The following is a 26085-nucleotide window of genomic DNA, read 5'->3' on the forward strand; positions in this document are numbered from 1 at the left end:
TGTTACCATTTTTACCTCCAAGAAGGTAAAGTCTACCACCAAGAAGAGTAACGCTGTGTTTCGTCCTTCCTGGAGGCGCAGGTGGATCGGCAGGTACACTACTCCACATCATTCCTTCAAATATATATATATATATATATATATATATATATATATATATATGATAATCCACATTCACACCTACACACACATAATAATGAAAATAATAATAATACTTAAAAATATTCTCCATTACTATTTGGACGAATATCATGTTCGTTCCATCCCTGGTTAAAACCACTTAGAAATCATTTTCCAAAGACTAAACAATTAACTAATTATAATCACATAACAGCAATTATTTCCAAGACAGGTAAATTTGCGTGCAGGTTAATTATATCCGATTTCTGACATCTGATAAAACGAATTTCCTGAATGCATTTTCTCAACTATATATATATATATATATATATATATATATATATATCTCCATTTATAAATTCAGTTGTGTTGTATATTTTCTCACATATATTAATTTATATGGTCAAATGCAAATAGTGAACAGTAATAACGTAGCTGGGGGTACGCTATTTTTTCTTTCAACCCTTTACACATTTATAATATCAAGCAACATGGATTAATAAAATGTATTGGTTTATAACGCAAAGTTTGTATTTGATTTAAATCTAAATACTGGAATATGGCTAATGAACTAGCGTTTATAGGACCATATAAATATATAAAACATATTATTTAAATTTAAATCAAAGAGAGTATATAACAAATTGGTATAAAGTAGGATAATCTATAATATTTTCTAATGCTAAAAGCATCTACAATATTTTGGTATACTTTAAAATCTTAATTATAAGTAAAAAAATAAATTGATAAATTTGTAACTTCTTATGTATTTATATATTAATGATTTTCCTGAATGCATTATATAAATTTTAATGATCGATCATTGTAGATCTACAATATTCTGTTACATTATTTATTTATTTATTTATTTAACATATATAATAATATTCAAATAATTATCGAATAATATTCTAATTTGCAATTTAATATATAAGGTTATTTAAAGTTTAATATAAAAATTTCCAGCATCTTTTATGCATTTATTTTTTTATAATAAAAATAAATATAAAATTTTTAAATAATTATATTATTATCAAATATACAAAATAACACTATACAGCAAGACAGTATACCTTAAAATCGTTATTGAAAATAAATCATCAATTTAGAAGTGAACAAAATTCGTTATAACTTTTGAAACATTCATCTGACTTAAATGCGGTTTTTAAAGAAATTGTAGAAAACTAAATGATGTGCAATATTTTACAGTATTATATCTTTCTAACAATTAAATAGAAAGTATTGAAGCGAGTTCTTTAAAATTTAAATATTCAACAACAAAAAACTCATGAATAACTCGGTGTGTAGGAAAATTGTTGAAAATAAAGTTTTGCAATTGTAAAAATATTTATAACATTTAATTCGATTGAAATGAGTGAAGTGATTGAGAAATATCTTTACATTTGGTAAATATAAAGTCTTTTCAAACATTAAAAGACCCCACAGCAACTTCACTCAAAAACACACAAAAACACTCAAAAACTAGTAAAAATAAATTATTTAACAAAAGTTCATCCATTTCTTACATTTTTCATTATTTTTAAACTGTTGGTATAATATAGATAATAAATAAACAATTTCCAATATCAATTCAATACATCGTGAATCAACACAAAAAAGTTACTTATATAAAGTAACCGTCCAATAAAAAAATTAAATACCTAAATAGTGTTTGGTAACGAAATTAAATTTCTTCTATATTATTCATTATAGTACACAAATTAATTTTGAATCATCAATTTTATTCATTAGAATCAATCCGCAATTTATTATTTATGCAAGTTGCAAAGATAAAATAATGAAATATTAAACTAACTTTCAAAAGTTAGTATATATATATATATATATATATATATTTATGTTGACGTCTTCTTGAAATCATACATATCGCTCATTATATATATATATATATATATATATATATATCTTATTTCGACGACTGGCTGAAAATCATCATTCAAGATATGTCTCAACGTCGAACAAAAAAATCTAATTATTATATCTATATATATATATATATATATATATATATATATATATATATTTATATATATATACATATAAATCATAACACGTAAACAAAACAAATTTTGAATAAACCTCAACACCAGCTCTCCCACAATTTCCACCTCGTGTATGTATTAGTATCCGTATATAAACTGACGATCAATACGACCTCATGCTTCTCAGGAAATGCATCGCAAAAAACAGCATTAAAAAATTTCAAAATCACTTGAAACACATCAAAATTGATCACATGTTTATTCATTTAATAATATATGCTTTTGAAAATAAATAATAGTTTGTATTTAATTAATAAAAACAAAACAAATAGCAGCATGTGTTTGTGGACGCGTTTTCCATGCTTGCAACTCGACCTGACTAAGGAAACCTGGTGGGGAACGCGCCTTCGGACATACAATATGGATGGAAAAATAAATAAACCCATATATATATATATATATATATATATATATATATATATAAATATGTATGTTAAAAATTTTATTATTATTATTATATATATATATATATATATATAATGCATCGTAGGTTTTTTATTGTCGTAGGATTTTTATAGTTTTCGATTACCGATAACGATTTTAAAGTTTGCCGACTTGCTTGAGTATATTATTGCTAAAAATTATTGTATATTATTAACTTCCCGTAGGGTAAGTTATAGCAATGGGCCGAAAAACAAAAATTAAAATTTTTGCAAATCTTCACGTTTCAGACGTTTCTGAACATTTTGGTTTACCTCAGAAAAAATGGATTTGAACATTTTGGCTTACCTCAGAAAAATTGGATTTGAACATTTTGGCTTACCTCAGAAAAAATCGATTTGTGTGTTTTGTGTGTTCGCAATTTTTCGTCCACGTTTTCAGGCGCATGGATCAACCGATTTGAATGGTTAAAAAAAACATTCGATTCCTATTGATAGGGAGATGTGCTGATTAGTTTTTGGGAAAGGCAGGTCTAGCAGTTACGGAAATAACTGCAAAGAGTGCAGAAAATAGAAATCGAGTAATTGAGAGAACGGAGCATCCGATTTGAATTATCTAAAAAAATTCAATTAGTAATGATTTGGAGAAGTGTTTATTACTTTTTGGCAAAGGCAAGCCCAGTAATTTCAAAGTTACGGAGCTAAATGTGTAAAAAATGGCAGTTTTGGAGAGAACTAAGCGTCCGATTTAAATGATTCGAAAAACTTTCCGCTTGTTTTGTTTCATGAAAAATATTAGACAATACAATATTTATAATAATCTATTTGAAAACATTTAATATTGTTCGAACATTTCGTTACGGTATGGAAAGTTCCAGCAATTTGCCTTAAGGCACGATGCCATGCGCCCGACAAGTTTAATTTGTACAATTCATGTTAGACAAAAAGCTCAACAGTTACATAGAATTTAATAAAAAAAAACGCATAAACAAAATCCCACACGATTAAATGAGGTGTTACGAGATAAAATTTGAACAAATCAAACTATAAAGCTTACATTTTATTTTTTAATAAGAAAGTTCGAAACAAAAGCTTCATCAGTCTTGCCTTGGCCCCTTTCATGATAAAAGCTCGCTCCATCTGCATGCGAGCTTTCAAAGCTCTGTACAGCGCACTAGTGAGAGAAAATGAGAATATTAGATCACCTGTAAAGAAAAATATTAGTGATATTTAATAATAAAAAATATAATTAAATTAAATTAAAAGGTACGACCCACCACAAAATTTGCGGCCTTGACTTAAAAAAGTTGCTCATCCTTGCTCTAAATAATACAATAATTCGACATCATATATTTATGTTATAAAAATTATAAATCGCGTTTATTTAAATCTTGCCAAGGTGCGAAAAGATGGATTAAAATTTACAAAAATATTAGTAACATTTCTTGTTAAATATGTAAATTATGATAATAAAAAATAAAATTAATATTTACCTTAACAACTGCCAGCATGCTGATTAAAAATCATACACAAGCCAAAATATTCATAAACATGTCACATATTAGCCAGGATGCTGTACAAAAAATCACACATTGGTCAAGATATTATCTCTAAATAACACACGAGACAAAGACTTTTCTGAAAAAAATGTCTGTAAACCATAGCTAAAATTTAGCATATATTAGCTATTGATCCTGATGTTATCTGAAAAATCATATACTTGACTAAAATTCACTTCACTCGCTAAAAGCAAATATTAAAAACAAATACTGACTACATATAATATTTCTAATAATGTTTCTTAAAAATGTTATTTATATATTAAAATAAAATTTCTTCAGTGTTATTTTAACAGGAACGTTTATTTTGCAATGAGCAGAAATACAAGCTTATAATAATAAACGTACAAGTGACCCATAAAATGTCCGCCACTGCTTAAAACCTACAAATATAATATTATATAATATCTATTTACATCGCTTAAATGCAATGACAAAAATATATCTCAACAAATAATCCTAAACATATCAACTAACGTAAAAACAGACAATTTTATCCATTAAATATAATATATATAATATATGGCTAACATCTATTAAATTAAAAATATATTAAATTTTATGCACTGGTAAATAAAGATATATTAGACATTTTATTAAACAAATATAATATATAAAAAATCGCACAAAAGCACGACCGAATCTCAAATAATATAATTAAAATCTAAATTTATATAATAACAGACATTATTCCTAAACAATTATTTACATGTTTAAGTGAAAAAAGCAGTGGCGCACCTTGAAAATAAGTCCGGGTTGCAGACTGAATGACTCAATAATATATAAATCTTTTATTTCAATCTTACTTATCTAATTAAATAATATTTGCGCATTTTTAACAAAATTAAATTATATGTAGACGATTAGAAAGGGCGCTGTTGGTAAATTGTTGGCGAGAAAAATTACACAAAAACATACATACATACATACACACATACATATATATATATATATATATATATATATATAAATACATATATTTGTGAATTTCTTAACAAAATATTTTTAAGATGTGTTTTCAGAACAAAGTTTTGATTGCTTTTTTAATATTACGATAAAAATCAATTAAAACGATCAATTGAATGTGTAATGTACACTTGCTATATCGGTTCAGAAAACAAAACTTAAAAAATCCATTAATAAATACATGTATCCAAATAAAATCGGAATGATTATTAATTTCTTTTCGATGAGCCATTCAGCGCTGTTTACTTTCGTAACAAAAAAAAACGAAAAAAATACAATTCACATATACATTTTTTAAAAAAAATCCTTGCACAATATGGAATCTCATGAAAATCATCTTGAATATTAAAATTTAAAAATTTCTTCTTCATATATGATATATATATATTTATAGATTTTTTAGAAATTATTACAAAAAACTTAACGAATTTTCGTGTACATTGATTTAGCTACACAAAAGCTGAAAGCCTTGAACGGAATTCCAGCGAACGACTAAAATTTATCAATATTCATTTATTTAATTTTTTTGCGCAATTTTTTTTAAATAACAGAGCAAATAAACATCGGAAGCGACATGTTGCCCTTCCCGGGGGCGCATAGAAAGGCGCTCCAATTCCGGGAGCAGGGGCAATTTTTTTCAATACTCTCATTGTGTTTTTTTTAGTTAAAGATATGCATTTTTTTATTTGACAAATATTTTAAGCAAGTATAAAATCGTTTCGATGCATGTTTTATTCTTTTATTCAATTTTATTTAATTTTTTTTGCTCTGTTTTGTTTCATATTTATTTTTAAAATTATTAGTTACAGCTATGTAGTTTTTTTTAATTTTTTTGGTTTACGGAAGAACTCATCAACCGTTCGTTGGTTTTTTTTCAAACTTTTTTTTTTAAATACAAATTTGTACAAATTTACCACTAGACTGCATAATATATTATTTCGTAATAATATATTTCTATCTTATCTAACGCAGGCGTATTACATTCTTTTACTTTCGTTTACAAATGACTTGAATAAAAATAATAAAACAGAGTGTGCGAACCAGAATGCAACAAAATTCAATAGGCATATTCTCGGATAAGCTTGCTCTTTTATCAATAACTTTTCTAGTAATTTCAATTAAATTATTTAACTAACTATCTTCCTTTCAGCTTTTTTACCGTCGATCCAAGCCAGCACACCCTGTCTGCATAAAAAGTGGAGTTACGAACGATTTTCGCTTTGCAACCGATAACATCCAAAAATAATTCCATTTTTTGTAAACTAATTAGCTATATTTATAGCACTATTCATAGTTAAAAGCAAAAAGCCATCATAATTACTGAAAGAAAAATATTTTTCTGCCTGCTTTTTATTAACCGTGTTCACAAAATGTATTTTGGCAAAATTTCGACAACCATAGAGTTTTCATAGCTTATCTTAAAGTATCCGAAAACACAAACAAATATGTTCAATTCCAAAGAATAACCGACTGTCAGTGTATTTTATATTATCGTAACTACATTTATAAATATATTGAAACCTAGATCAATTTTTATAAAAAATGTTTGACCGATGTGTGTCGCTACCACCAGCTATAGTTTCACATAGCGGCATACGCTTTTCTCGGGCAGTCGGCTAATAAAATTGTTACTTAAAATGGTGACTTCAGAAAGGCAATGAAAACTACACTTTTTATAAATTCACAACAATGAGATGATATTTTTATTTAAAAAGCACATAAACCCATATTAGCCATAGTACGAAAATGATTATTTTTTTGGTATCACCTTGGTATTAAATGTACTACTTGAAAGATATACACTTTGTGTGATTTAAGAAAAATCGTAAATTTAATAAATGCACGCTGGAAAACTTTTTTGATTTTAAAGTATACAAAATTACTGAAGAGCACTTGTACAAATTTGTCAAATATACAAGTTACGAAAATATATTCGCACTATTTTAGGGAATAGCAACCCTTCATACAACTACCTCTGCAAAGGTTATCCGATAGTGTGAGAGCTAGTGTCCCCACATAGTGTATACCTATTTATTGTAAGTCTACAAAAATTATCATAGAATTTATTGATGATCGTTTCGTTTCGTACAAATTCCTTCTCATACTGAATGCTTATAATAAATAAATGCTATAAATAATGCTGCAGCTGATATGGGTTCATGCGCGACAAAGAATAAAAATGTAATTTTCTTTATCTACTATATGTACACAATTAGTGAAATATCTAAAAAATGACTATAATATATCGATTACCAAAATACACGAGAATCCACAACGCTTCGTTTTATTTTTAAAAAATAGAACGTTAGTTATATTATTATTTTTATGTCATATTGTAAATTTGATTTAAATCTGTAAATCCTCTAACAACTGGGGAAGAAATTTCGTGCGAACAATTTGTGCGAACACAAAAAATATCGCATTCTAAAAAATATACTCTTTTTTGCATTATTTGGTTTTGCTTTTGGAATCGACTTTCGGTGCTCAGTCTAATAATAATTATAGCTTATCCACTAAATATGAATAAAACTATTAAAATAAAAAGCTGGAAATTGATGAAGTAAAATTTAATTATTCAAAGGTCCTAGTCCCACTTGAAGAAAAAAAAACATGTTTATCACAAGATTAAAATATTCGAATAACTTAAATAAAAAAATCATCTAAAATGGTTCGGTGTTACAAATTAATTTAATATCCGATATTAAATATCCAAAAATCATATCTATCATTAGACCTAGCACCGGTAAGTTAATTTCAAGGAATTTCCTCTTCATTATAAACAATCATTTAGCATTCACATAACTTTCTATCAGCCCTACAATTAAATTAAATAAATCTGTTTCCAAAATACTACAGATGTTTATCGTTTAAAACTTTAAACAACTACTTAAAAGTTAATTTATATCAAAGCTAATTTTATTTTTTTTATAGCGCAAAATATTCGCTCATATATATATATATATATATATATATATATATATATATATATAATACATATATGTGTATATAATTTTTTTTAAATATTTTTTTTGCCATTTATTATAAGGTGACCAGTCTTCAGTTAATACTTTTGACACATTATCGATCATACAATTAAAATGGAGATGATGTTTGAAGAAAAACATTTTTTAAAAATATAATTTAAATTAATTTTATTTATCAACAACATTAAAAAGCAAAATAAAAAAAACGTATTTTTTATCAATTTTCAATTGTGTCGTCGAATGAACGATTTGTCTGACAATTTGTAACATTATATTATTTGTGGCTTGAATTATATAATTATTTTTTAAGATTTTTCTATATTCAAGTTACGATAAAAAAATTACAATTATTTTTTAAGATTTTTCTATATTCAAGTTACGATAAAAAGTGCATCGTAAAATCGCTGAATTATAATACACAACGCATTCGAAATAAGTTTCTAGTTTCAGAGTCATTTTTAAAGTATACAGAGTTTTCTGTATGGTCTATAACAATTTATAGATAACAGGATTTTCTACAACTTATCCAAATATACTTCCAAGCGAATCATTCGAATATCAAAGGCAGATCAAATCGTCCATTCTAAATAAAATTTATTATTTTCTTCAACGTTTTTAATACAAATATGAAAGATAAGGCAATAGGAAGCATTTCTATAATATTAAATAATTAATTTATCAAAAATCATCTTATCTATAAATCAGCGAATGGAATCATTTCTCATTTCCGAGACTAATTTGAGAAATCCTAATTAATATTATATAATATTCACTTATCAATTAAGAAAAGCAATAATAATAGCACTGCTGCGGAAGAATTTTCATCTAAGCATAAATTAAACAATTATTCATCAATCGATTAACAACAAATACTAAAAATGACGATGCTGAAAAAAATATATCATGATCTTAAATTCTAAATTTATGTACAAAACAAAACCGGCTAAAGATCCGATTTCGGTATTTCATATATATATATAAACTCACTCTAATTTCAAAACCGTATTTCTTTTGGTTATTACCTAAACACATCCACCACATTTCAAATCTTTTATCACAGGAAAATTTGCGTGCAAATAAAATAAAAAATCGCAAAAGTTTCCGAGGAAAACGAATCCTGACCAAGATGGTATTTTTTTCTAAACTATCAATATAAATGCTTTTTTAAACACCTTTTTTCTTGACCACTTAGTATATTGCACCAACATTTTAAAAAATCTACGAATTTCTTGAAAAATACATTTAGACTACAAAAATATTCCAATATTTAAAAAAAAAAAAAATTTTACGAAAATTGTACGATCCATCATGGAGTCGTTACATCTACAGCTAGTTTTATCTAAAGAAATATTTAATTTATTTATAGGCATTCTTAAATACTAAATTATTATTATTACATTATTTTAACTAAACATTTAGCATCAATTATCTTCATTTCTTTTATAAGAAACTGTTTTATCGTACGTGGCAGTGACTTATGGTACAATATTTAATTAATTAATTAACTAATTAAAGTTTAAATTAGTGTAAAAGGTCTACAAAACACTAATCGATAAAAGGTCACGGTAAAATTACCATTTATTTACCTCATAAATTTTTGGAAAAATATTCAAGATAAGCAAAATATGGTTCTAAAACAAAATTTGATTTTGAAATATTGACCTCAAGAATAAAAATATACATTAACGATTTCGCTAAGACTTTTAAGACATTAACGAGTGTGTCGACTTTTGCTTCAATATTTATCATTCTGAGTTAAACAATTGAGAATTCAAACGTTTTATTGCAATTTTTAATTTTGAAATATTTTTTTTAATAATGTTTGCAATGGGGTAGGGCGGGGCATAGAAGTCCATTTTGACTTTTAGAAAATGTATTGTTAAAACCAAACTAATGATCTCACAACAAATAAGTATTTCGTCAAAAACATTTACCAGCAGAGTTGAAACAACTATTTATTTAATTTATCTCTTACTAAATTGCTTTTTTAAACTTAATTTACTTTTTTATTTACTATTGTTTATGTTTACACCTTTGCTGGGGTAAAGGTTCAGTTTATAGGGGTTGTATAAAAAAATTTTTAAGTTGATTCTAGTTTAAAAATAAATACGTATTATGAACAATTGAATAACGTATACTTAAAAATTATATCAAGGTCTCGTAAACTAAACAGTAGTGCTCACAACCAAAAAAAAACAACGAAAAAAATACTTTTGTTATGGATTTTCAAACATTGGCGTTTATCTCATGATAGCGAAGTCTCAAGTATAATAAGTTATATATCTTTTTTCCCTACTTTTAAATATTGTTGTTAATTTTTTTTAACTTTCTTTGTGTTTTTGAGATATCGGTGTTGGACCTTTTTACCCGCTCTACCCTATATTAAAACAAAATTGGAGGAATTGGTGGCTCGTACAGCTGTGTGAAAAACACTCTCGTTAGCGAAACGGTTAATGATGCAAAATGATAAATGTTTGTTGAAACTTTGTTCAAATCGTAACATTATACTAAACAATAATGCAAAACTGATGAAAAAAACAAAAACAAGATTTATATTCCGATGTGAAAAAAATTGGAATCGTAGACTTATACAAAAAATAGTGTAAAATATGCTCAACTAGTTGTCTCCAGGACATTTTTTAATCCAAACAACAAAATTCAATTACAACACTACACAAAATGCGTTTAAATCTACGATCCAAACAAATTATAAACCCAAATCCATCACCATAAGTTACCAAAATTTTTCCAAAAATTTATGCTCTTCATCCACGACGTCTCTTATAACTACCATCATTTCTACAACTATGGTTCAACATCGTCTTCTTGATCTTCGTTCAGACATGTCTCCTCAAATGTAAAGCGAGATGGTCCGATCTGGAGAAGCACCTTTCGCATTGGTGACACTTGAAGGGTTTGGCACCAGTATGTTTTCGGTAGTGACGTGTGAGTTCATCAGATCGCGCAAATCGCCATGTGCAACCTTCCCAGGAACAGATGTAGGGTTTTTCGCCTAGAAGGTAAAGGACACATTAAAATTGAATTATAATGAAAATATTTAAAATAAAGATGAGCTTTATGTTTACACAACAGGAGAAAAAAATGGTAAAGGAACTGATGATATTGATGATCATAAATGGTATTTCCTTATTTTCTAATGAATTGAATATTTGGTCTCATTAACTTTCTATAGGGTAAGTTATTGTAATCGTCCAAAATAGAAATCGAGTTTTGGAGAGAACGGAGCATCCGATTTGAATTATCCAAAAAAAACATTCAATTCGTAATAATGAGGAGATGTGGTGATTAGTTTTTGGCAGACAGGTTCAGCCGTTTTAGAGATACGGAGGCAAATGAGCAAAAATGACACTTTTTGAAAGAACGGAGCATCCGATTTGAGTGATTCAGAAAACTTTTTGCTTCTGTTGTTGAAACAATTAATAGCTGGTGAAATTTTATATTACATGCCAAAAATGACGAACTTGCACAGTTCTGTATATTGCGTGACTAAAGCTATGACAATATCATGCCGTACGGTTTATATGCCGAATAAAAATAAAATTAGTGGTGTATAGCATCCTGCCTTAAGACATATTGCTGGAACTTTCCGTACAAAAAATAAAATTAAAAAAAAAAATATATATAGAAATATTTTGGAAATTTTGATTTTTTTTCAAAGCGATCGCACTGCTTTAGCTAGATGAAATATCGAAGCGCATAAGAGCCGCGTCGCTGTTTAACGGACAAATTATGTTACGGAGCCCATAGAAATGTAAACTAAATTAATACACATTATTGAAGTCTCCATAAAATATCTGATAATTTGATATGCATATGTCTAATGATCATTTTTGACCGCCAAATGGCGTTTTTTAACTTTTTTACTCTATCTCTGAAACCGCTAGACTTGTCTTTCCAAAAAATTAATCAGTTCTTCATTTAGCAATACAAGCATGCATACATACAAAACAAATACTAAAACATACATATACAAAATGTTTTTTGAATTATTAAAATCGGACGCTCCGTTCTATTAAAAACTGAGTTACCAAAAACTAATCAGCACGTCTTCTTATCAATACGAATCGAATGCTTTTTGAATTATTCAAATTGGTTGATCGGTGTTCCCGAAATCGTCGATGAAAATTTGTATCCGCACACACACACATACATCCATTTTTTCTAAGGTATGACAAACATATATACAAATTTTCATTTTCGATTTTTTTGCGATTACTATAACTTACCCTACGGCAAGTGAAAAATATTGTAATATCATTCAAGATTCTATAACAATAAGCCTTTAGCTGTCCTGCTCTTAAATAAGTATTGAAAGTTCATCAGATATGCAGAAACGCATCAAGAATTGGTGATTTAATACAAGTATATGTATTCAATTCAACTAACAAAGACAACTATTAAACAACCATTCATTGTTTATAAATAGTGCTTTTGATTAGGCAGAATTTTCTAACACTATTATGCCCTAAGTCAACTCGAAAAAGAGGTTAGAGACACCTTAAACAATTAACATGATATAATTAATAACTCCCGTTTCGACGACCAACAATATACCCGATGTCCTCCCATAAACACATTAGGTGCCACCAAGGCGGGGTGCTCTTTGAAGGGTGCTCTAATTTGATCCTTTGATGACTACTAATCGCACCCAATCTTAAACTGTGCGAACTTGCGGTCAGGTAAGTTTAGGACATGAGGTAATTATAGATTAACATGGAACGGACTTGGGCAAAAGGCTAAACATACCTGCTTTGTAAATTACCAAGGATAAAAGAGAATTTAGAAGGTGAAAATTTTAATATAAAAAGTTGTTTGGAGTAAAAATAAGATAGATAGCAAAAGGATTAGTATGATGTGAATTATTAAATTTTGAATACCTTGAGAGTAAATGTAACTAGTTGGTTTGGTATTTTGCCTTGAGGCAAGTTACATGAACTTCCCGATATGTGTAATTAATCGATTTAATCAATAAAAACTAAATTAATTTATGAGTGATTATAGTATTCCGAGTGGATTTATAACACATAATTGAAAACGAGCGACCACTTTGACACGGAGTATTTTCTAAAAGTAAATTTTCAGAAATCAATAATTGTTAGAATTGAACCAGTTTCCATAGAACTTTGATGGCTTGGTATGTTCTTTAAAACCAAGTACTCTATCGTTATACCAAGTAAAATCGTCCAATTTTAATTTTAAGAAACTTCAAAAAAAAATACTTATTTTCTTAAACTTTGATGACTTTTTAAAATTAAACTACTTGTCGTAAGGTCGTAATATTCCAATAAGTTGTATAAGACCATGATATATATCATTTAAAAAAATTTCATAAAAATTGGCTCAAATTTTTTCGGCTCGGTAGATTTTCATTTAAAACTAATCAGTATCATTCCCAACCAATATATTACGAACAGTTTTTGATTTTTTAAAATCGATTCGGTAGTATGAGCTTAAATGTGGACGGAAAATTCAACACTTTTGCACAAAAGTGACAAATGATAGTCCTCATCAAGATACATCAAATGGCTTTTAAATTTCTGAAATCAGTTCAGGCATTTTTGAGAAAACGTCGATGAAAGGTCTAATTTTGACAAATGCCAAAAAAACGATACCAAGTTTTGCAAACTTTGACGAATTTTTAAAGTTAAACCAATTGTCGTAGAGCCGTAATATTTTAGTATGATCTAGAAGACTATGGTATCTACCGCCAAAAAACTTTCTTTTCACACTTTATTACAAGAAAACGGCCCGGCCTATCTCTACCAACAACTCATCAGCATGATTCCCAACCAATATCTTTCGAACGGTTTTTGAATTTTCAATATCGATTCAGAACTGCGGGCTAAAACGTGGACGAAAAATTTTTCACTTTTCTGCTATTTACAAAGAAACGGCTTGGCTGATCGTCGCGCAAAATTGATGAACGCTAATCCTCATCGAGATACATCGAATGGCTTTTAAATTTTTCAAATTGGTCAAGCCATTTTTGAGAAATTGTCGATTTACGGCAAAAAATCTGTTCACACACACATACACACACACATACTTTTTCCAAATTTGGTCTCATTCGATTCAGAATGGCTTGAAACGTCGAGAAAACATAAAATTAGTGAATCGGATTTTTTGATGGAAACATAAACTTCTCCTTCGGGAAGTTAAAAATTGTAAATATTATTAGATCATTTCACTTTTCTCTATTTCCCGCAGATTTTCCGTTTTCAGCAGCAAACATCAGATTCTCCCCACTAATAAATCTAATGCTCCATGCATGGTCTCGTGGATTTTCATACCATAATAATATCCATTTATAATAACACATACACATGGATTTGAAAGGAAAATACCGCCAAATACAAATGGTGGACGAGTACCACGAGGATGAGACGAGGACACACAAACGTAGATGATAGTAGTCGGCGAATACATTTGAATATATTACGTTATTTATTGTGAAACTCTTGTGTGGCGGTCGCGATATAAATAACAGAAAACCTAAATGGGACAGAATGATGCCAAGTGTGAAATTATGTGCGACAAATGGCGGGCGGTTTAATACGAAGAAAAATGAATGTTGCCCATTTGAGAAGATGACAGATGGGAAGGAACTCTGAAGGCGAGGCGTCAATGGTGATGAAGACTTCAGAAAAAACGCGGAGGATGTGAATATCGTTCTTCCAATACCAGTTTCCATTATCCCAGACACCCCAGGACTAATTCTTGTAGCTCTGATTCAGATGATATCATTCGGGATACTGAAAACTAAAGGACTTTTCAGATCAAATAAAAATATTATGGTAATGCTAGATGAACTGTGGAAAAGCTATGTATTTCTTTTACGATCAGGCGTTTTACACATAACACCTAACTTCACATGTGTGTTATCGAAGAGACATCAGAAAAGTTGCACTTATGATAAAATAGTTATTTTACAATTATGCGTTTCGGAGATCAGGTTTTATGTATAAAACGTTTGATCGCACACCAAATACTAAGCTTTTTGATAGTTCGTGAATACCAACTCATACGGATATAGACCCGTAACGTATCATTACCATATCTGTTTTATCCGAATATTGGCCCCTAATATTTTAGAATCATACGTGTGAATATAAACAATATTCATCACTTGTGAGATAGCTAAAAATATTGAAAAATTGTAAAATCTCGTGCAAAGTATTGAAAAATATTAAAAATTTATGAGTACCTAAAAATATATTCAAATATAATATAAATATTTTTTTTTCAAAACGTTTTTTCATGAATTTTCTTTCAAAACCTTTTTTAAACTTCGTAGGGTAAGTTATAGTAATCGCAAAAAATCGAAAATGAAAATTTTTATATAAATTTATGTTTCAAAGGTTTCTGAACATTTTGGCATAGAAAAAAATGATGTGTGTGTATGTGTGCGGATACAAATTTTCAACGACGATTTCGGGATTAACCGATTACAATAATTAAAAAAATATTCGATTCGTATTGATAAGAAAACGTGCTGATTAGTTTTTAACAGAGGCAGATCTAACCGTTTCGAAGATTATAGGCAAAAAGTGCCAAAAACGGTAACTCAGTTTTTAAGAGAACAAAGCGTTCGATTTTAACAATTCAACAAACATTTTACTTGTATTGACATAGACAAGATGAAGAACTGTTTAAATTTTTGGGAAGTCAGGTCCAGCGGTTTCTGGCGGCCAAAAATGATCATTAGATATATGCACATCAAATTACCAGATATTTTATGGAGATTTTAATAATGTGTATCAATTTTGTTAACATTTCTATGGATTCCGTAACATCGTAACATACAATGCCATACACCACTAGTTATTTTCTTTGTCTACCTATTTATTATAGAAAATGTTTCCATTTCGACATAAATCCATCGCATCAAAATCCATCAAAAGTTGCTTTTGAATGTCTATTTATTAGCATTCGGTCAATATACGACTATGGCTTCAAAATTAAATCCCATACAGAACATCGGGGCGATAACTTTGTTGTACATTTGTTATATTGTTATTGGCGGTACTGGCGGACGCCATTATCTTGTCCATAGAAACTCAATTTCGAATATCTATATTACTACGCAATATAGATAAAATCTAATAATAAGCTCGCATTGTACTAGATACTTCATTATCTTGGTCGAGCCTCCGGCGGTACAATGATACAGTTTGTATGGAAGTAAATAAATTAGCAGATTGGGGGGGGAGGCTTGGTAGCAAACTGCATTGAAATTTTGGACCCATAATGGAAAATGCATATATATATATATATATATATATATATATGTGTGTGTGTGTGTTTATATAAATCATAGAGGATGGTTACAATGATTTTGTTTCTCGTTGATCTTGATTTTTGACGGATGGTGTAAGAGTTTTTCATATTATTCACACATTCCCCCACTTGGCTGAAGTTCTCATTTTAAATCTAGAACTTTTGCTTTCATATATCTCTGCCATGTGCTTTCAGCTTTTACGTCCCTGTATTTTTCCATCAGGAGCAAGTCGCTCATGGTCTGCACTTGTCTACTTCACCTTTTATAGAACTCATTTGCCAATATGGGTTTTAATTCAGTCTTCTTCAATCAGAAGTATATTTTGAATAATTACACAGAAGAGTACTTTAAAAAAACTACATCACATATTGGAAATAAGTTATTATTTATATTTATTAGTTAAAAAATATAAGTCAAATTCAATACACCCACACCAAAAACCAGCTTTCTAAGGTAGCACCAATAATAATAATATATAAAAACACTTCTATTCATTTTCGGTTTCCTTCGCCCTAATTCCTATCTAAAATAAATCTCATGCTGCTAACTGACCGTATAGGCTTTCACCGGATTAATATCAGATTAATAAAGGATTAATTAAGGGGCGCAGTCTAATATATGTTCCATTGAATGGCCTGCAAAGCCAATTTGAGCTGTGCTAAAACCGAACCATGCAGAAATTCCAAATCTTTTACACCCTAAATAATAAATGGAACCCCACGAACTCTAATTTCCTGGATTCATAATAATTTATCAACGTATCATCCTTTACTTTTATATGAAATTCTACTCGTACGAGTAAAAAGGAATACTCTATGTGTCTCCTAAAGGTACCAGAACTATTATATAATCCTCCAGTGAAACTTCAGATCAAAATCAGAAACGCACCGGGGGAATCGGGAAGAACAGTCGTGTACTGGACAATTGGATAGAAATTGAAAATAAATCAAACTAAACCATTTTGAAGTATCTCACGTGCTCAGCATACTAAAAATAATAAAAACAACTTCTTACATATGGCATAAGAAATAATTGTATAGAACATCACTTTACAAAAAATTAAAAAAAATAAAGAATGATAATGGTATTAGCTTTATTTGATGCACCAAAACATCATTCTACTAATAAGTGAACTAATAATAATAATAAAAAATGTATACAGTAATATTTAAAAAATTTGGCTCTGTTTTTAGAAGTACACATTGGCGTTCGACGTCGCCGTACATTCGCTTTTATGTCGCCATCTAGACTCAGACCACTTTTATAGTCGGACGGCTGGTAAAAAAACAACTCGATTTATGAGTAGATAGAATTGCCATAGAGCATTTTGATGTTAGACACTATTGAACATTAATAAATCCTGCACAATTTTCACTACTATTCGTTTAATATAATCATGACATATTTTTTATTTTTCGAAGCAAAAAATAAGATGTGCTAAAACTTACACGGTACATTTTGTACACGGTACACTAGGTAGTTATAAAACTTCTACAAAAATACTATGAATGTAGTTCAAACACATTTCGACTTTTGAAAATATGCAAATTTGAAAATGGTTTTAAGAGAATATCTTCGGAACAGTAAAAGAGAGCTTGAAAATTCTGGCATTTATGAATAAGTTATTCGATTTATCATAAAGATTCATAAACAAGATACAAAGGTCAACCAAATATAAGCTCTTATATTCTATTGCATCTATAAAATACGAATGCTAAAACTTACAGTATTTATAATGATTTAATTAAAAATAATTAGAACAATTAATATTAATCATTGATAAATTGTTATTGACTACTGACTATTTTTATTCCTCGAATGTTTAATTACACTACGGAAAATTCCAGAAATTTGCCTTAGGGCACGATGCCATGCACCACTAGTTAACTTCCCGTAGGGTAAGTTATATCGCAAAAAATAGAAAATGATATTTATTTATCATTACGTTTCAGAGGTTTTTGAATATTTTGGCATAGCTTAGAAAAAATGGATGTATGTGTGTGTGTGTGTGCGTGTGTGTATGTATCACACACGGATCAATCAATTTGAATGATTGAAAAAAACATTCGATTCCTATTAATAAGGAAATGTTCTGATTAGTTTTTGGCGAAGACAGGTCTAGCTGTTTCGTAGGTACAGGGCAAAAAGTTCCAAGCATGATAATTCAATTTTTGCAAAAACCGAGCGTTCGATTTGAGTTTGAGATTCAAAAAAACATTTTATTTGTATTGACGAAATGAAGAACGGGTGAAAAATTTAGAAAGCAGGTCTAGCGGTTTCGGAGATGCCATAAAAAAGTGAAAAAAAAGCTATTTGGCGGACAAAACTGATCGATTGGATATATGCACATCGAATTATCATATATTTTATAGATATTTTAATAATAAGAACAAATTTTGTTAACTTTTTTATGGGTTCCGTATCAATGTTTATCCGTTATACTGTCACTGACCGATTAGACATATGCACATCGAACTATCATATATTTTATAGATATTTTAATATTAAGAACACATTTTGTTTAGTTTTTTATGGGTTCCGTATCACTGTTTATCCGTCATACTGGCAGTGACCGATTAGACATATGCATATCGAATTATCATATATTTTATAGATATTTTAATAATAAGAACAAATTTTGTTTACTTTTTTATGGGTTCCGTATCAATGTTTATCCGTTATATTGCCACTGAGCGATTAGACATATGCACATCGAATTATCATATATTTTATAGATATTTTAATAATAAGAAAAAATTTTGTTTACTTTTTTAAGGGTTCTTTTCTACGCAGCTGACGTATAGCAATTGCTTTGAAAAAAAGTTCAAAATTTTCAAAATATTTCAAGTATAGAAAAAATCAAATTTTCAAGAAGGTCATTTCAAAAATTTTAAAAATCTCAAATTTTTGGTACGAGAAGTTCCAGCAATTTGCCTTAAGGAACTATTCCATGCACCACTAGTTGAATATATACAATTAATTGTCTGCCTGAGATATGAAAAAAAATTATATATATATATATATATATATATATAAAATAAAAAAATTTAAAGATTGAACAAAATATACTTGCTACTGGTATATTATTGACAGCAAGCAAATTAGTAAGCTATGTCAATCAACACGCTTGTACAGTTTTATGTACAAGCAATTACTAAAATGTGCCCTTTATATCTTCCTTCCAGCTCTCACACTATTTGATGTAACTCTTGTTTAGTGTCTCTGCGGATGTCAGGGGGCCCGAAGAAAAGCTACGATGCAGTTATTGCACTTCTAGGTGCAATAACCGTGCTCTAGACTGGTCTAGGCGGCGGTAAAACCGACACCTAATGACAGCACAGGCATTCTCGGCGAAAAAATATCAATATAGCGGTAAAACAAGGAAAAAGGAGGAGATATAGAAGTAGAAACATAAAGTCTGGGTTTTTTTCGAACTAGAACGTTAGTATCTTTGAGATTCAATTTTTAAAATAATTTTCCAAGTAAATGCTCATTAAGTTTATTTTTAAAGTTGTTCGTGTTTTCACCAGAAAATTATATAAATATATATATATATATATATATATATATATATATATATTCATACTATATAATTTTCATTCGCTTCGATTTCGCATAAAACACAACCTGCACTATCTCGAATGCAGTTTGCATGAAAATATACATAGAAGCCCCCTATGCACCCCGTAAATGCATAATTAAAATTTTGCCCAATAATAAACGCATTATCGACGGTGTAATAACGAGATGGTGCATACGAAATTTATACCCGTTCATAAACATGATTATAATGTTCTATATGGTTTAGAAGTGGACAAGGAGTCCGTGGTAATATTTGCAAGAAGAAGTCTTCTCAGCAATTCCAAACACTCTAAAATCGCCGTTGATGACACAAAATAACCACGAATGCGCTAAAAATGCATTTATTATAAAAGCAGCTTGTAAGCTTTGAAATTGTGGAAATACGATTATTTGTAATTATCTTTAATTATATTGTCTTTAATTATATCTTTATGTAGATATTGTAATATAAAATACTTTTTTACAAAAATTAATATTATGACAAATTTAATCTGTTTTGTTTCGATGTCCAATCTACTATTCACTTAATAGTGATGAATCGTTAGACAAATTTGTTGACAAATAATTTTTTTTTATATTATTTTTGAACAGCAATCAGAACCTTGCGTCCTATCAGCTGTTGGGCTGAAACTTCTCCTTACTTCGTATTTTTTAGATGGTAACCCAATGATTAATCCATCCATATTTGATGATTTTTTGTTATTAGAATTAATCTAATAGGGCTGACATTTTATTGGTGCAGCAAGGCCGGATAAGGGCTATTTTCACTTGGAAACATATTGCTATCTATATTTCCAAGTGAAAATCGTTGTCACTGCTGCCTGACAACAGGCTGCTCGAAGTGGGTATCGAACCCGGAACCTCTGAAACAATTCCCGTCTCTCTTAACCGCTTACCTACGGGCGAGCCTTACAAATAAATTATCTGTAACTTTGACTTACAACAAGATACAAGGATGAGGTTCGTTTGCTCTAAAATGACTATCGAATACAGAAAATAAAAGATAGTAGTAAGTACCTAAAAAATTATTTTGATAATAGGTTATAAATCGCAATATTTATTTGTTAAGTTATATATAAATTTGTTTATTACTGTATTATTTTTTTCTTCTGGCATATTTCGTCAATTTCCTCAATATCGTCCCTATCTCTGATTTTCGACTTTCCATTTCTTACCAGAATAAATCCGATCCACTGTTCTCCTGTTAGTAGAGTTCTTTCCTAGCCCACTGCTCCAATTTCCACCTTGGCCAGTCCATTTCACCCCGAAGCAATATTTAGAGTCCTCATCTCTGATCCGTTCCATGTTTCAATTATCATTTAAATATTATTTAGAGATCTGGATGGATATGTTCATCTCCATCTGATCTCTCCCCAAAAAGTCAATTTGAGTGACACATTTGTTTGAATACTCCCAAATAATTATAAACGTATTCAATTCACTTGATTTGTTTACATTCTCTTCTCTCCTTTGACAGAGGAACTTGTAACGAGCCCTAGGGCTCGTTTCACATTAGAATCCCATCAGAGCCCCAAAACATGTCTGCATTTGATTTCGAGGGAGACATGGCACAAAACTCCCGTTTAATATCGTACCCACAAATGATATAAATATTATACATAAATATATATATATATATATATATATATATATATATGTGTGTGTCTATAATTCTGAATAAACAAACCAGTTGTTAAATAATATATTATATATAAGATCTATATTTGTATGAAATAAATTATATGTTTAATATATTTCATTTCATCCATTTGGGGTTTTAAAAATATATATTTGTAAAATATGGACGCCATCTGTAATCAGTAGCTACCTACGAAACACGGAACCTACATATGCACAAGAGAAATAGATTCTTTTTCTTAGGAATAGAATCGCTTAAGCGCGGAACGCAAATTTAAACTTTGATGAATTTTTATAAATTAGTCGTAGTCGTAGTCGTAGTTTAGCTTATATTATTTGAGTATGTTACTATCGTAATACAAAGTTTCATCAAAATCGTCACTTTTTTTCTACAAATTATTACAAAAAAACTGCCCGGTCGACCATTACCAAAAACCAATCAACGCGATTCCTATCCATTTTTTTCTAACAGTTTTTGAATTTTTAGTTCAAGATTTTAGGCTAAAACGTGAACGAAAGATTTTACACATTTCTGCTAATTACAAAGAAACGACTTGACCGATCGTCGACGAAGTCAATTGACACAGAGTTCTTATAGAATTACACCGAATGGCAAAAATTTTGAAATCGGTCCAGCTACAAATTTTTCTAGATTAGCTTCAGAATGACTTGAAAACTTAAAATTAGCAAATCGGATTTGAACTTTTTCTTAGAGAAGTTAAAGAATAATACACATTTATCAATTGAGATTGAGACCATTAAATCTATTTCACAAACATCAATTTGCATTTACAGAAGTACCATATGAGCTTTCAAAATAACGTTAGCTCAAATATTTATAAATATTTTTATTTAGTTTTTTTATTATCGTATGGAATTAGCATGGATTTTTTTTTAAATGTTATTTAGATATAACTTAGCGCACAAATGAATGAGTTTTATTGGAAATTCGACGCTCTACAAAACAAATTATAAAAAACCTGATTTGTAAAGCGTCGAATTTTTAATAAAACATGGCATGAATTATCACTTTTGATACATTTTTCGCTAAGTTATATAAATTTTTGCCATACTAATTCCATACTAATTCCATACAAAACTATGATTGAATTGTGCACTATCTAAAAGTTAATATTAAGCGCTAAAACTTTTAGAGATTTTTTTTATCAATTTGGAAGCATTTGAGCCCCTGGGAGCAAAGAAATTCGAAAATGTCCATAATAAGGACCATCCTTATATATACACACATGTATATATATATCTAGATTATTACTTTCCGCGAGATATTTGATATAGAGAAGAAAATCGTTTTACTACCAATATATGAAGTGAAACACTGGTAATTTCCTTCGCCATTACAATATTTATCGTACTTCCTACATCTTTTAATATCTTTTAATATCTTTTCTGAACGTAAATGAAAATACGAAAAATATTCATACGTCTTTTATCTTATAACAGTTTTCAGTCAAAGCCAGAAGGCGGAATAAGGAAGAGAATTGTAGTAAAATACGACACGATGTCAGTTTGCTAATTTCATTTGTAGCTCATATAGCTTGTAGCTTCGTAGAAATTAATTTAATTTATATACGAGAGCAAAATTTCTGCTTCACTGTTCGGGAAGTATCGCTTTAATTATAATACAGAACGCTATAAAATGTAGAAAATACGATGAAGTCGATAGGAGTAAAACCTTTCCATAAAATTCAACATGTCGATATTAATAAGCCCTTTATCCTTTATCATTTTTATACCGCAAACATCAATAAAACTTTCACTTCAAGTGTTGCATAATGAAACCTAGTGAATTGTTTCGGAAGATTCAATTTGTAGTTATTATAAAAGTTAATGTCGATGTGCGCTGGTGATATTGATAATTGCTTCCTTGTTGGTAACAATGTAGTAGGAATCATTTAGTAATGAATATGGATATAAAAAATCACCAAGTTAAAATTTTCTTGTTACTATAAATAACAAATAAATTTCACATTTATTACAAAATCGAATTCCACCGTAAACTTTAGCAAGACTACCTTAGTCTACAAGTCGAAAACAAGTCAAACTTAGTTGTAGAATATCAAACGTTTCGTCAGTCCATCCTAAGAAGTTCGAATAGCTCTGGGGGGTAAGAACTGAGTATGGAAGTCCGAGAAGGCCCCAGGACTGAGGAATCCCCCAGTTTCGCCGTTAGTTCCAGTACGTGTGCTCGTGAGAGCCCCCTTCAGGAGCAGGAACCAGGAACCAGGAGAGTTGGCCCATAGACAGGGAATAAATGAACCGTTGATGTACCTTAGATTCAAGTACACATTGTACATAGACAATATATTTGCAAGAGGGTTTAGAGATAGAGGAAAGGGTGTTTGTGTACAAAAATCCTCAAATTGTAAGTGATAAAAAATATTTCGATAAGTATTAGATTATTATTAGTTGGTAAAATTGGCATTAGTTGGCAAAATTGGTGCCTAGATTTTATATGGTTGCTCATACAATTGTAAACTAGTGGTGTATGGCATCGTGCCTTAAGAAAAATTGCTGGAATTTCCCGTACTGTAATAAAATATTCGAGAAATATTAAATGTTTTCAAATAGATTATTATAAATACTGTATCATTGCCGAATATTTATAAGAATGGTATAAACTGAATTGCAAAGTTGAAATTATTCATTTAGAGTATATAAGTGAGCTTTAGAACTTTAGCCAGAATTAAAATTAAAATTGGAATTATTTTCGATCTACAAAAAAATTCTTTAAGATTTTTTTCCCTCCAAAAGCAATTGTTTATGTTACTGCGGAATTTGCCTCTTAATAAAAAAAAAACAAGGAAATACGCACCATTAATACTTTGATGTCACAAAAAACTTATCAAGGTATTACGAATTCAGAACCAAAATAAAACTAGTGGTGCATGGCATCGTGCCTTAAGGAAAATTGCTGGAATTTCCCGTACTGTAATAAAATATTCGAGGAATATTATATTAAATGTTTTCAAATAGATTATTATAAATACTGTAATATCATCTAATATTCATAAGAATTATATAAACAGAATTACAAAAATAAAATTATTCACTTAAAATATATGAGTGAGCTTTAGAACTTTCACCAGAATTAAAATTGAAATCTGAATTATTTTCGACATACAAAAAAAATTTAAAAAAAATTGAAATGAAACATTTTTTTTCCAAAAGCAATTGTTTCGTCAACACAAGCAGAAAGTTTTTTGAATTGTTCGAATCTTATCCTTATTTCTCTCAGAAAATACCATTTTTTGTACATCTAGTTTGGTATCTTCCAAATGGCTGGACCTCCCTTTGCCAAAAACTAATCACCACTTTTTCCCAATCATTATAAATTGAATGTTTTAGATCATTCAAATCGGATGCTCCGTTCTCTCAAAAACTCAATTTCTATTTGCTGCACTTTTTGCGCTTTATCTCCGTGACGTCTGGACCTGCCTTTGCCAAAGACTAATTAGCATATCTTCGTATCAATAGGAATCGAATGTTTTTTAAGCCATTCAAATCGGTTGATCCCTGCGCCCGAAAACGTGAACGACAAAATGCGGACACACAAATCACACTCACACATCCATTTTTTCTAAGGTATGTCAAAATGTTCAGAAACCTGCAAAACGTGGAGAAATCCAAAATTTTCATTTTCGATTTTCAGCCGATTGCTACAACTACCCTACGGGAAGTTAACAAGTTCCACACACAGTCTAAAATTTCGTATCCATTAATAAAGTCTGCTTTGTGCAAACGTACAAAATTAAACCAAATCCCAATTTTAATTGTTATTTTATTTTTAGATGCATGGTATGTACATAGAGTTAGCTATAAATTGCTACAGCTTCGTTTTTCCACGTCTGTTATTATTTTTACATTTTCCGCTAATCAAACAGAAATGCAATATTTGTGAAAAGTGCAGTAAATACATACCGTTGTGCCAATGTAAATATTGAGAATTGCTGCTGCTGCTGCAGTATTGAAGTAAATGCTTGTAGTGCTACAAGGGGGGCCCAATGAAGCGATTCAAATTGAAGACATTCTATCTAGATTCAAGAGACGGCAAAGGAAGACGAGAAAACTCCCACTGAGGATGGGAGTTTGTTAGTTAGGAGCAAGAAGTATGCAGGAGCAACAGACCAAGAGTTGCTCTGCATACCTGGATTTGATTTCCGTAATCGGAAACGGAATAAACGACATATTATGTTACGTAATGCGAATTATGAGATGCAATCGTATAACTGCTCTCAATACACCTGAATCAGGAATTATTAGTTAAACGGTACACTTAAATCCACTGAGCTTCAATAGTATAGCAATTAGGTATACTAGTACTTGACTGGTATTTGATGTTATATTTTCGTAATAATTTTATATTGATAAAAATGTTAACGATCACATTTTTAACTTCCCGCAGGGTAAGTTATAGTAATCGCAAAAAAATTGAAAATGAAATTTTTTAGAGATCTTTACGATTCAAAATCTTCT

At 29.5% G+C, this 26085-nt stretch overlaps 1 protein-coding gene across 4 annotated transcripts in view; it reads right to left on the reverse strand.

Moving 5' to 3' along the window:
- Positions 1-26085, reverse strand: part of LOC113371669 (Krueppel-like factor luna) — a 531563-nt gene that overhangs the window by 30165 nt on the left and 475313 nt on the right. For 2 of the 4 annotated variants that reach the window (XM_026612319.1, XM_026612339.1), the window contains exon 5: positions 10412-11085. The exons of 1 other annotated variant lie outside the window; for it this stretch is intronic. In XM_026612319.1, coding sequence (XP_026468104.1) covers positions 10910-11085 — 176 coding nt within the window. In that variant the 3' untranslated portion in view covers positions 10412-10909. Of the gene's footprint in view, positions 1-3678; positions 3738-10411; positions 11086-26085 lie in introns of those variants that run through there. One more of the 4 variants, XM_026612327.1, reaches the window with a different exon arrangement.

Source organism: Ctenocephalides felis, unplaced genomic scaffold (genome assembly GCF_003426905.1).
Source record: "Ctenocephalides felis isolate EL2017-DRISC unplaced genomic scaffold, ASM342690v1 CF-g0.4_SCAFFOLD_00845, whole genome shotgun sequence".
Classification (NCBI taxonomy): Eukaryota; Metazoa; Arthropoda; class Insecta; order Siphonaptera; family Pulicidae; genus Ctenocephalides; species Ctenocephalides felis.